General features: G+C 39.9%; 1 protein-coding gene across 3 annotated transcripts in view; it reads right to left on the reverse strand.

The window, feature by feature from the left end:
* The window catches only part of TCTN3 (tectonic family member 3), a 23965-nt gene extending 12821 nt beyond the window's left edge, over positions 1 to 11144 (reverse strand). For 2 of the 3 annotated variants that reach the window (XM_029932286.1, XM_029932288.1), the window contains exons 1-13: positions 10818 to 11144; positions 10531 to 10654; positions 10078 to 10196; positions 8983 to 9110; positions 8641 to 8749; positions 8149 to 8264; positions 7649 to 7684; positions 7006 to 7086; positions 5646 to 5771; positions 4585 to 4692; positions 4080 to 4174; positions 3441 to 3594; positions 23 to 160 (exon numbers count right to left, since the gene is read on the reverse strand). In XM_029932286.1, coding sequence (XP_029788146.1) covers positions 23 to 160; positions 3441 to 3594; positions 4080 to 4174; positions 4585 to 4692; positions 5646 to 5771; positions 7006 to 7086; positions 7649 to 7684; positions 8149 to 8264; positions 8641 to 8749; positions 8983 to 9110; positions 10078 to 10196; positions 10531 to 10654; positions 10818 to 11070 — 1587 coding nt within the window. In that variant the 5' untranslated portion in view covers positions 11071 to 11144. Of the gene's footprint in view, positions 1 to 22; positions 161 to 2897; positions 2935 to 3440; positions 3595 to 4079; positions 4175 to 4584; positions 4693 to 5645; positions 5772 to 7005; positions 7087 to 7648; positions 7685 to 8148; positions 8265 to 8640; positions 8750 to 8982; positions 9111 to 10077; positions 10197 to 10530; positions 10655 to 10817 lie in introns of all 3 variants that reach the window. The other variant, XM_029932287.1, reaches the window with a different exon arrangement.
* Positions 11145 to 11633: the final 489 nt, after the last annotated feature.

Consider the following 11633-nt stretch of genomic DNA (forward strand, 5'->3'; position numbering starts at 1 on the left):
TCCTTTATGAGCCATTACTCACCTTTATGGACTGGCACTGGTATAGGAATCGGGCTCCTGCCACATGAGCTTGTGGGTTGGACTGGAGGCCAATATACGCCCACAATACCTGGATCTCCAAGGAAACTGGTATGACACAGCAGGAAGTACAATGCATAGCCTGTAGAAGGGTAAAGAAGCATCTGCTTGAATTGCTGATGGTTGCCTATAGTCAGTCACCATGCATTAAGTTGCCATTGTTTTTTAAACATTATACATAACAGAGAAGGTAATAGGACTTAGAGAAAGAACATAAAAGTTCACAATAAACCATACTATTGTCCTTGATCTTAAAAAAATTAATATTCTAAAATGGAAATGACTAATACAGAGATTAATAAAATGCGAACCCATGTACAAGGGTTATAAGAAGTTCTCAGTAGTGGTGCATAGTCAATGCTGTGGAATGTCAGAAGAAACTGCCATTTCTGGTTGAGGATGGCTTCATAGGACTCAGAGGAGTAATGTGTGGACTGGAAGAAATGGTGATTAGAGGAAAATTCAGGTAGAGAGACGGCATATAAAAAAGTGTGGAACTAGACTAGCACTGACATCATAAAGGGATGTTTACTGATTAATTTGAATAATAGTTACTGAGTGTCTTCTTTGTGCCAGGCAAGATGGAGGCACTGGCCTTGAGCAGACCACTTGACTAAAGCAGAGGATTTTTACACAGAAGCAGTGAAAGGTTAAGGAAGACATTTCAGGTTTAGATTATGAAGTCCAACCAAGAACTCTGACTCCAGGAAGATTAATTCCAAGAGGTAAGAAGGAATGACGTAAGTGAGGACATTAATCAGGAGGTTACTGTAATTCGGCAGACACAAGGCTCTATCCTCAAATATGCCTTGTGCTTCTCTAGCTTCATACTTTTTTTATAGTAAGGCTCAGACACTGGCAATAATAATGTGTCAATTAGGAAAGGGGAGAGACAGACCATATTTAAGCTTATTTTATTCAGGAACTAGCACTGTTTCCCAGAGTGACTGTACCATTTACCATTAATAATGTCTGAGGGTACCAGTTTCTACACATCCTTGCCAACACTCGTCAGTGTCGTCTTTTAAGAATGCCCATCCTACTGGGTGTGAAGTGGTATCTCATTGTGATTTGGCATTTTCTTAATGGCTACTCGTGTTGAACCTTTCATGTGATTGTCCCAAATATTTTTAAGCATCTTTCTTTTCATTTAAATATTCTACATTAGGAATACTTTCCTATGTTGTCAAATGTTCTTCAAAGATGTAATTTAAAAATATAAGCTGTAGGTTTAAGGAAATAAAAATAATAGAGAGTAGTTCTAGTATAATCTCAACCTCTCTTTAACCTCTTCCTGTTCTCAGCCACAGTCACCCCAAACCACACTTCCTCTGTAGGGCTATGTGGGAGATTTATGAGAACTCAGTCTGACTTCAGTTACACAAAGCCTGGATCAAGCACATGTGTTTCCTTATCACCTCAAGACTTTTTAAAAGGAAAGAAGTATATAAGGAATAAAGTCATGATAGTGTTGTGGAAGAGAAAAGGGAACTTTCAAAATAATCTCTAAAGAGAGAGGCCTTTCAAAGTCTGAACCACAACTCAAGGGTTAAATTAAAAATATAAATTGATATCTCTCATAATATAAAAAAAAAATACCAGAAACAAAGTCAAAAGACAAATGGCAAACTGGGAAAAAATATCTGAACATCATCCCAAAAGAGTTCATTTCTCAAATTCGCAAAGATTTCCTATAAGTCACAAAACAGTGATTCAATAAAAATGGGCAAGGAATATAAATAGATAATAGTAAATAAAATGTAAATTGTTCAACCACATATCAAAATACTCAACGTTATTTACAGTGAGAGAAAAATGAAACTACACTGAGATACTAATTTTCACTTATGAAAAAAAATTAAAAATTTTCATAACAGTGTTAAAGAGGGTTAGGGGGAAAAAGCTGTGTCGCAGATGAATAATGGGACTGTAAATTCGTACAACCTGTATGGGGAATAAATTGATAATATTTATTAAAAATTTAAATGCATATGCCTTTGATCTAGCAACTCTACTTCTAGACGTTGTCATATAGGCTTAGTCTCTTATGTATGAAGTGGTGCCTTAAGCAGGTTAAAAAATGCTGCATTTGTATATAACAGCAAAAGACTGAAAACAACCTGAATGTCTACGAAAAAATCTAGATAAATAAATTATGGGTCATCCATGTAATACAATACTATGCAGCCATATGTGCGAAGAACGAGGAAGCACATTATGTACTGATATGGAACATAATCTAAGGTCAAGTGAAAAAAGCAAGGTGTAGGACGGTGTCTAGGGTGTTTTATGATTTAAAAAAAGCACAAGAGAATATACTTGTGTAAGGATGCAGTATCTGTGGAAGGAAAGAAACTAGTAATTTCAGTTGCTTCTGTGGAAGGGAAGAGCTGTCTGAGACAGATTTTTTTTTTGTATTTTTTGAATTTTGAGCCAAGTGGATGTATTATTTACGCAGAAAAATAAAATTTTAATATATATTTTAATATTTATTCTTTTTTTTTTAAGAGAGAGAGAGAGACAGAGACAGAGCATAAGCGGGGAAGGGCAGAGAGAGAGGAAGATGCAGACTCTGAAGCAGGCTCCAGGCTCTGAGCTGTCAGCACAGAGCTTGATGTGGGGCTCGAACTCGCAGACCATGAGGTCATGCCCTGAGGTAAAGTTGGACACTTGACTGACTAGGCCAGCCAGGTGCCAGGACAACTTAAAATTTTAAAAGAAAAGAAAATTAAAGGTACAGCTGAGACCAAAGTGAGGTGATACGGGGTTAGGCAAAAGAGGAAGAAGCCAGAATAGCATAGCAGATTTACTCATTTCACCTGAGCTGAGTCCAGAAACACACTTGCTGGCACTGATCTAGAGGGCCACCAGGAAAAGTAAAAACAGAAAGTGAGTTTTTTTAGGGAGGGGAGTGTTGCGGTTTTCACTCTTCACTGAATACCACTACGTACATGGTTTGAATTTTTAACCTATTAATAACTATAAGTTAAACTTTCATAAAAGAAAACACAATTTCAACCTCAAAGAATCTGTGTTGATCAAACATTCAAGAATATAGAGAATATTTGAAATATATACTTTCTCTTACTGTAAGGTTGATTTTGAACCACAGAACAATCTCTAGATTTTCCACCTTCAAATTTTTTTCCAAGTAAGGGAAGTAACTTAGGTATAAACCTAACCCGAAATAATAACTTCAAATGGGCATGACTTCTTGTAGTCTTCCTTTTATGACAACCACATTATTTTCCATGAGAGTCACATCATCTATAGCTACAGGGCTGGTTTTAATTTTAATATTCATAATTTATAAACAAAAAGGGAAAGTGAGTTTCTGTGAGAACATGTATTTCTCTCCTTACTGAAACACTGCAGTTCCTGCTGAGAATCCTCGTCCACTCTCTCTTCTGGGCTGGGTCAGCGTTACCAAAGATGGCAACATGTTCTGGGTTGGTGTTTCCACGGAGAGTCTGATAAATTTCCTGCTGTAAGTGGCTGCAGTTCACCTTTTTCAGCCTGAAATGAAACACCATGGAGGTTGGAATTCAACACTAACATATTAATCCAAACATTAAAAATAATATTATAGGAGCACCTGGGTGGCTCAGTCAGTCAAGTGTCCAACCTCAGCTCAGGTTGTGATCTCACGGTTTATGGGTTCAAGCCCTGCGTCAGGCTCTGTGCTGACAGTTCAGAGCCTGGAGCCTGCTTTAGAGTCTCTGTCTCCCTCGCTCTCTGTCCCTCTCCGGCTTGTGCTGTCTCTCAAAAATAGATAAATGCTAAAAATTTTTAGAAAAATATTTATAAAATAAATTGGGGGAAATAATCCTTTTTAGTAGGTATAAAAGACTGTCAGAAAACTCCTAAAACATTAATATTATTTAGATTATAAAACTACTCCTAACTAGCATTGTTGTTTGAAACATAAAAGTTGTCCTTATCAACATATTCGCTGAAGACAGAGGCAAATTGTGGGAAATGATGTGGAAGCAAAGAATTACCTGAACTTGCATCCAGATATTGCATTCACTCCAAATTGTACTTCATGTCTCTTAACAGAGCAAATCCCATCACCCTGGCTCTGCAAGAGGGTCATCTGAGGTAGAAAGTGATGGTCAAGGAGAGTACAACAGAGGAAAAAGGCGGCAGATTGGACAACTTATGCTCTTATTATTACATTAACACTATATTTTACTAATATCATAACTTTGTTCAAGTTACAAATTTGTTTTTTCCCCTCTGATAATTAAAAAACACAGAGGCAATTACTATTTTCCTCCAAATGGCTAAACACACACCAGTATACAAGTATTTCATTAAAACAAACACCTTCAGCCTTTGGTAGCAACAACGTTGAGAACATAATGTATTAATGGTTTGGTAAAGGAGTCCTGAATACCTAAGAAGAAAAATCAGGGGACTTTAGAATTGGAAAACTCAAAAGATCAGCAGCTGCACCTTTTCTCATTAGGCTGCAACAGGCTACCCAAGTTCCAAAAAGGATACGGAGTGACTTTTATCACCAGTTAGGGCCAAAAGTGGCTTCCCAACAATATAGCCAGGATTCCCACTTCTAGGACCAGTAAGAGAAGCAGCTGTGCTCTGTTGAAAAGCCTGCAGAAAGAGTGAAGAAAAGTCACTTGTGAAGAAAGCATGCTTCACTGCATAGTCCCTTACCCTCCTTTATGGCAATGCAGTAAGTTAGCAGCACTGAACAATCTGGCTCCCTTACGCAGTGGAGCATTCTGCAGAAATTTCTACTCCCCAAATCTTTTACTTCTCATTCTCTAAAATAGGCCCTGAGTAATCTGCATATTGAAATCCACTATATTCTACTCCTACCAAGGATTACAATCATGGATCTACCAACCTGTTTCTCTAAAACTACTATCAACTGAGGAATTTGAACATAATTTAGAAATATCTTTTAATTAATATCAATGTTCCAGAGATAAACTGTGAGAGACATAGAGACTTGGTTGATCACTTGAGGGAAGAGTTGAGAAGAAACCAGACTCTGCTGGGTTCAAAAGGAAGAAGTAGAGAAGAAGAAAGCCAAAAGATGGTGATCAAGATTGGAAAGTTAGAATAATGAAAAATGCATAAAATGGTAAATGCCATTACATTATAATCTGACATGTTCATAAATGCAGGTAAAATTCATTATAACTACATAAGTAGTGCAGAAATACAAAGCGTAAAAGTCAAAAACAAAAACTTGCTAAATGCCCAGATAGATGAGAAAAACTAGTTAAAGAATTTCTGTGAGAGAGTGGTTGAGTCTATGCTTCAAAGTGACTATTTAAAAAAAGAGTTTGGATTTGAGACTAAGATCCTGCTTCACTGGGGGCCAGATAGAAAATCGAAGAAAATTTACTGAATAAATGCTGTTGAATCTCTGTCACTTTTAGCTAAATTATGGAATAGCAAATGTTGAGGCCTCAGTTGATAGACTGAACTAGGCCTTCATACTTGTAATCTATTTTGCTGCATCAGAGGAGCACAGGGACTACTTCTAACCCAGTATTTCTTGCCCTCTCAATCCACTACAGAAGAAGGGCCCTAACCCTGAAGTGGATGACGAAGTGCTGCTGTAAGGAAGTGTCTGGCTCCACAGTCAGGTTGGTTTGTCCAAAACTGACAGAGACTTTCTGGATTCCAAAAGTCCCATTGGTCTCTATCTCATAGATGACCTGAAATTCAAAAGTAAAATCAATTAATAAAATTTATTTATTCATTCATTTAGTCATCTATTTAGATAGTGCATGTGTGAGAAGGGAGGGGCAGAGGGAGAGGGACAGGGACAGGAGATCTCAAGCAGGCTCCAAACCTAGCATGAAGCCTGATGTGCGGCTCAATCTCATGACCGTGAGATCATGACCCGAGCCAAGACTTGATCGCTTCCCCAACTGAGGCACCAAGGCACTCCTAAAAATTATTTAATGGGCCAATTACACAGAATATTTTATGTCTTTAAGAGTTTTACTATTGTAACTGAATGAATGTATAGCTTAGTGAATATAGTTAACAATAGTGTACTATTATATTTGAATGTTGCTAAGAGAGTATATCTTAAAAGTTTTTACTGAGGGGAAAAAACTGTGGTGATGAATATCAACTAAATTTACTGTGGTAATCATTTCACTATGTGTGTGTGTATATATGTGTGTGTCTGAAATTACCATGTCATGTACCTAAATAAAAAACTGAATAAGGGAAACTAAACCAGTAATCTTAAAAATGCCAAACACAAATACCATGAAAAGATAAAGCAGACGTTGTATTATATCTGCAGATGGAAAAAGATACTGGATCTTTGAAAGTGTTTGAAAGGGTCTGAAAGCTCTTTGAAAGGGTTCATGAGAGAAATGAGTTTATGGTAAAGGATCAAAAGGGAAGAAAAAGGAGTTTGGATTGTGAGCAGAGAAATGAGCAGAGAGGGGACACCTGGGTTTACGTGACAGTCTGAGGATGAATGAACATAGTAGCTGGAGATAGAAGCCATAAGCAAAGAAGGTAATCTTAGTTCTGAGCAGGCTTTAAATGATGCTTAAGATAATTCTTCCTTCTATAGCTTGATTAAAAGAGAGAATAGAGGAAAAGAAGTTGACTATTTCAGATTTTCAGATGGTCCTAGTTTTTGTCAGGAGAAGAAAATGTGGTAAGAACTATAATAAACTGCAAATGGGTAAAGAGAGAAAAGTCAGAAGTGATCTTAGTCTTTTGGATGTGCATTATGGGAGAAAGGCAGCAACGGAAACTGAAACATGGTAGGCGGACAGTGGTGGGCTCAGTGTTTGACATGTTAAGTTCCATGCACAAAAATTCCTGTGGGATTGGTCTGGTACTTAATGTAGGATGAGGCAGCTCTGGTAATGTTGATGAACAACCAACGAACAGTCTAGAATCTGAGATCAGCATCCTTACCTGGGAAACCACATTCTGACAAGTGTTTCCAGACAAGAGAGGAGAACCAGCTTGTGAGACAAGGGTTACGGGCACCTGGAACTAGCAAGGGAAAGAAGGAAATCGACTGAAATTGAAAGCAGCATTTCCTCTTCTAGCTACATATTACCCTGAAATGAGAATTTTTCATTTTTGATCACCACCATCCTCTCTTCTTCCTATTGCCAGCCTACAACTTAAGATAAAAAATAATTTTAAATCAGCACTTCTCAAAACATATTTCTCAGATCACTAATTTTACTAGATATAAAATAAAGGTTCCATGGTCAATTAAGTTTTAGAAATACTGTATCTGCTACTCTCCCCTTACAGAGGACCAGGGCCCTCTAGCACATTAAAGACTCCAAGACCACTCTAAATATAATGTTTAACTCTACTTAACCCAATGTTTCCCAAACTTATCTAACACTTTATGAATTTTTACTTCATGTGATGCTTATTAATCATAAAGAACATACGTGGGAAACTGTTTTAGGTTCACACCTAACAGTTTGATACATCACACATAGATTTCCTTTCACAATTATAATCTAGACGGAAATTGCCTCAGATGCAAATGGACCAAACAGCTTCCTTCTTTTTCCCTGATAAACAAATGTCATACCTTCATATTCTGCAGATCAGTCATACCTCTTGGAACCTAGAATAAGAGAACAGCAAGAACCGTGAATGTGCAGAGACCTCAGAGAAAATCTCCAGTAGCTTGTGTTTCGTATGTGGGAAGGAGAAGTTAGCATATTAGAATGATTCTTCTCTTCCACCCGACTCTTCCTTATACTAAAATGCTATGAATAAAGCTGAGGAGAGGTTGGACTGTGTGCACTGGCTCTGAGCAGAGTTCTACCTAACAGCGAAAGCAAGAGGTTTTGGTGAAATAGTGAAATGTCGTCCCCTTCCACCCTCCCAAGCCAATCCTATTAGCCAGGAGGTTAGAATCTATTATCCTGGATGTATGTCCTCAGTTCTTCCATCTTTCTTCAGATGACAGGGTTTCTGGGCCCTCTGCCTTTTTTTGTAGCTCTCAGGCATTCTGACTTCCAGGTCAGTGCTTTTCCCACAACCCGATAGTGGGAAGCATGTTGACTTGGAGGGAAGGGACACCACCTTTAAGACTGTGAAGTTATAGTAAGAGGCAGCATTGAGGGCTGGGTCCACGGTGCAGCTATTTGTCAGGTTCTTGAAGAAACGAGCACAGGTTGTACTTTTACTCTCCAGGAAGCCTTAAAACACAAAGAATTAAGGGAGTGATGAAAGAGAAAGCCTATTTTATTTTTATTTAAAGCAACTTTTTAAAGTTTTTTAAAACCAATTTCTAAGAAAGCCTACTTTATTTTATTAAAAAAAGTTTTTAATGTTTATTTTTGAGAGAGAGAGTGTGAGCAGGGGAGGGGCTAAGACAGAGGGAGACACAGAGTCTCAAGCAGGCTCCAGGCTCTGAGCTGTCAGCACAGAGCCTGATGTGGGCTCAAACTCACGAACCGCGAGATCATGACCTGAGCTGAAGCCAGACGGTTAACTGACTGAGCCAACCAGGCACCCCTAAGAAATGCCTATTTTAAATTGAACAAAAGGTTGGCACTTTTGCTTTGGACTCACCTGCAGGATTGCTCTCGGCACAGTGCCCCCCAGCACCAACTCCGGCTGGCTGCCTCAGCAAGCTGATTACAGACCACTTGGGGAAATATGTCAAAATGGGGTCCCCAGCCTGAATAAAGTACAGTAGAAATTTATCCACAGTGAGACTGGACTGAACACCAGAAAAGAAAAAGTAGAAACAAAAACTAACTGAATGGCTTGTTAATATGGACAATACTACCTTTGAAAAGAGTTGACAATGGTTTACCTAGCTGCAGCAGGGTACCTCAAAGGTACCTGATCAATTGTCAGCTATGCGGGAAAAACCACACCAAACAACCCCGTCCCTATCCCCAGGCTCACCCTGTAAAAAGGTGCTGGTGACCGGGTTTGGAATGTTGAAGTGAATGATTCGCCTCCAAACTCTGTAGCCAAGGCCTGGAAGTTGGTTGCATTGACCTTTTGGAGCTTCTGGAAATAGTTTAATTTTGCTAGAATGTTTTTTTTTTTTTTTTAAAAGGAAAAGGGGTTTAGATAAAAGAAAAATATTTATTTAAAAATATTTGGTATGCCAAGAAACTAAAAAAATATTCTTATTGGGGCATAATATATACACAGCAAAGGATGCAAATGCACGCACCTTAAGTGTAAACTCAAAAGATTTTTTTACATATTTATATACTTTTATTCCTACTAAGACTCAGACTAAGTTATAGGACATTTTCCCAGAAGGCTCCCATTTTCAAAGAAAACAATTCCGATTTTTATTGCCCTCTATTTTATGTGTAATATTAACGAAATTATTGTTTTACTATTAACATCTAAGATAAGAATATGGCCAATGAATGCCAGTCAGTTCCATGTCCTTAATGCCAGGAATGTGAGTGATTAGCAGACTGTGATGAAAACAGGAGGTTCGATAATGTCCACATTTGTCCCATACGTGAGGAGTCTCCAGTACAGCAAAATGGTACCGTTTCTGTCGGAACATGGCAAAGCTGGAGACAACATGCAGTTTGTCCTCTCCTTCCTGTTTCTTCTAAACTTCAACTGACCAATCCTAATAATGTTTCCATCTCTCAAGTATATGGATTTATGTATTCTTCCTTCCACTTCATAAATTCTACGTTTAACATTTCAGACTCTCCAAAGTGGCTATATTCTGTAACGATTCTTTAACTTACTTTAAAACAATATGTAAGTCTATCCAAGTTCCTGTAGCCAGCTCCTTATGTCTAAAAGGGATGACTGGAAATTACGGCTTTGTATAGGTTTTCTGATCCACAGCCAATAGGGCATAAGAAATTGCAAACGTTCACTAAGAAGAGAGCGAGGGAGCAGGTGGAGAGGTAGAAGAGTGCAAATGTTGGAAATTCAACAGAAAAAAAAAAATCCAGCCACAAAGCCAGCTTTCAACGAATGTTAGGCGTCAAGAATGGCCAATGCATTTCTACTCACAGTTGTTCACATGGACACAAAACTGCCTTACGCCACCTGCATCCGTGAAAACTCTTGAAGGAAATGGGGAATTACTCCTGAAGATAAGAGAGTTGTCCACACACATCCAGCTCGAAGACCTGAGAGGAAATAGGACGAAGAAGAGATACATTTAGAAGTGGAGGGTTTGGTCCAAAGAACGTGCCCCATGGATGTCAGTCAATGCCTAAGAGAGGCCTCCTTGGGCATCCATGGGACAACACAAAGGTTCGATTCTACTGACAGTCCTGCTCTAGAGAATCCGAGGAGGAACTTCACTCCTGGGAAAAACGAAAGTAATTCCACTTACACAAGTGGAAGTGGGGATGGAAAGTAGGAAGGATAAGTCCTCCTACTTCCAAGTATGACTTATTACGTTAAGACCCTTCAGGGTATCAATCTCCCTTAGGATTCAACCGGCACACGGCAGCTCACCTCATGCTGCCCGGAAGGCAGAAGGAGAAAACTGTCCTCGGATGGAGAAGATAGCAGTCCCTGTCGCAGCAGCAATTTATGTCGCAGGTACCAGGAGTCAAGTCACAGACACAGACCGGTAAGACTAGGAAAGTAAAGCAGAGGGAATAGGATGAGGACTCCCAAACTTCAAGCGCGAATTCCCATCTTCAGATAGCCCCACTCTTCACTTAGTGATAATCCACTTTTTTTCACAGAATTTTAGATCTAAGTCAGTGGTTTTCCATCCCCATATCTCCTCCCCTCACCTGGGAAGAGGTCTACAGTCCCATTATCCGGTACAGAGGGGGTTGCGACCGTAGGGCCCGTCGTAGAGATCTCAGGCACAGGCCAGGGAGTTTCAGACCCCTCGGAGAAGGATTGAAGGGTCCCTCCAGGCGACGCCGGCCCCACGTCCGAAGGGGTGGGCGCAGCCCCTGACATGGAGGAAGGCTGAGGCCAGACGCCCTCGGGAACCATCAGGAAGAACACCTGCAGTAGCGCGAGCTGCGAGGTGCACATGGGGCAGTCAAGACCCCCACGAATGTACAGTAGGTTTCAGCTGTTGCGAGACGCGTCGCTAGAAGGCGGTGGGAGGAAGCTCATCGCGTCTGACGTCATCCGCATGTGCCTGCTCATTGGCTCAAGGCTGCGGCCGAGAGCTCTTCAGCCAATAGAAAGCGGCGTTGTTACAGCTCTTTTCAACATCTTTTAGTGTGCGTCCTCCTCCTTAGGCCTGGCAGCGCACCGCCTCCGTCGCTTGGTAACCGGCAAACTTTCGGAGGAGCCCTTACCCCTTCTCTCCGCTAGGTGGCAGTAGAAGGTCAGTGGAAAGGTGGCTCGGACTGTGGTGCCGGCGTCGTGGCCCATAGGACTGGGCACTTCCTCGATAGCGGGAAACCCTAGAGGCTAGAATGAGAATTGTACATCTTTTCCACCCCGGATTCTGAAGGTGAGAAACTCTAAGAAAAAATAATGATCTCGGGGAGGAAAATACACTGAAGGTCACAGATACCTTAAAAAAAAAACCTCACCTCTAAATACTGTTTTTTTTTGAAACAGAAAGATTAGGCTTCTTAAATGTT

This window comes from Suricata suricatta, chromosome 2 (assembly GCF_006229205.1).
Source record: "Suricata suricatta isolate VVHF042 chromosome 2, meerkat_22Aug2017_6uvM2_HiC, whole genome shotgun sequence".
NCBI classification, from domain to species: Eukaryota; Metazoa; Chordata; class Mammalia; order Carnivora; family Herpestidae; genus Suricata; species Suricata suricatta.